Genomic DNA, 1,650 nt, shown 5'->3' on the forward strand with positions numbered 1-1,650 from the left:
AAGATGGACACCGGTAGTATCGCACAAAAAGAGCTCCCCGTGAGCTCTTTAGACTCCTCCGGTGTCAAGAAATGTTCCCATTCTGCGTGGGGGGATGATGTTTGGACATCACCGGCGAATTACATCGCGCCGTGTGTCTGTTGTTCTTTGCCGCAGTTAGCTGCGTGGTGAAATCGGAGAACCCGGAGGGAAACCCGCTGCAGAACAGGGGCAGAAATACAAAACTCGATTTTGGAATTGAACCGAGGCCCTTCTTGCTGCGAGGTGCGCGGGTGTCATCACTGAGCACCATTTAGTTACCACCCTGCCCGATCGGTGGTGAGATGTTAACTACCTCGCCTGGTATACAGGAGGTCGTGGGTTCGATCCCGACCCTGACGTCTGCTGCTGTGTATTTGGAGTTTGCGTGTCTCTCTCATCATCATCACGGTGGCTAGATGTTAACTACCTCGCCTGGTATACAGGAGGTCGTGGGTTCGATCCTGACCCTGACGCCTGCTGCTGTATATTTGGAGTTTGCGTGTCTCTCTCTCTCATCATCATCATCACGGTGGCTAGGAGATGTTAACTACCTCGCCTGGTATGCAGAAGGTCGTGGGTTCGATCCCGACCCTGACGCCTGCTGCTGTATATTTGGAGTTTGCGTGTCTCTCTCTCATCATCATCACGGTGGCTAGGAGATGTTAACTACCTCGCCTGGTGTGCAGGAGGTCGTGGGTTCGATCCCGACCCTGACGCCTGCTGCTGTATATTTGGAGTTTGCGTGTCTCTCTCTCTCATCATCACGGTGGCTAGGAGATGTTAACTACCTCGCCTGGTGTGCAGGAGGTCGTGGGTTCGATCCCGACCCTGACGCCTGCTGCTGTATATTTGGAGTTTGCGTGTCTCTCTCTCCGCGTGGATTTTTTTTCTCTGGGTCCTCAGGGTTGTCCCCCCCCCACCCCAACCACATTTGGAATCGCCGCATGCATGTCGAAGAGTATTTGTCTCCTGCTAGAACTTTCCGCACGACGTTGATGCCGCGCAGACGGAGCCCATCGTTTGTTACCCTTTATTCTTTCGCTAAAGTCGCCACGTAGGTAAAAAATGAAATTAAAATTAATAAAAATAAAACAATAAAATCCCGACGTTTCGGAGGCAACACAAGTCTCCGTCATCAGGTGGGACCGTCACAGCCAGATTTGCTGTATCTTGATGCATCTTGATGCAGCAAATCTGGCTGTGACGGTCCCACCTGATGACGGAGACTTGTGTTGCCTCCGAAACGTCGTGATTTTATTGTTTTATTTTTTATTAATTTTTATTAAATTTTTTACCTACATGGTGACTTTACCGAAAGAACTAGGAGTACGAATCCTTGCAGTCACGAAAGCTTCGAATCTAGAACCATCGTTTGTTGTGGCCGGTTGGACGCTTCCAAAGAGAAGCTACGTGGCAGCTCAGTGAGCCGTTACCGGGTGAAAACAAAAACTGTTTATCGTTTAAACTCTAAAAGAGTTCATCGTGTAACTTCGTTTTGCGCGGAGGGAGGGCGGAGAGCGTCTCAGTTGGTCAAGTCTTGCGAGTCAAGACTCGTGATGTCACCCGGATCGACTTCTCCCAGCGATGAGAGGAGAGTGGAATAGGCTTGCCTGTGAAGACACGCACGCA

The 1,650-nt window shown here is 50.4% G+C and overlaps 1 protein-coding gene across 1 annotated transcript in view; it reads right to left on the reverse strand.

The window, feature by feature from the left end:
* Positions 1–1,436: 1,436 nt before the first annotated feature.
* Positions 1,437–1,650, reverse strand: part of MMS22L (MMS22 like, DNA repair protein) — a 189,657-nt gene continuing 189,443 nt past the window's right edge. Inside the window, exon 26 of the mRNA XM_078880318.1 lies at positions 1,437–1,631. Within this exon, the coding sequence (XP_078736444.1) occupies positions 1,544–1,631 (88 nt within the window). The 3' untranslated portion in view covers positions 1,437–1,543. The remainder of the gene's footprint in view (positions 1,632–1,650) is intronic.

Source organism: Lampetra fluviatilis, chromosome 57, assembly GCF_964198595.1.
Source record: "Lampetra fluviatilis chromosome 57, kcLamFluv1.1, whole genome shotgun sequence".
NCBI lineage: Eukaryota > Metazoa > Chordata > Hyperoartia > Petromyzontiformes > Petromyzontidae > Lampetra > Lampetra fluviatilis.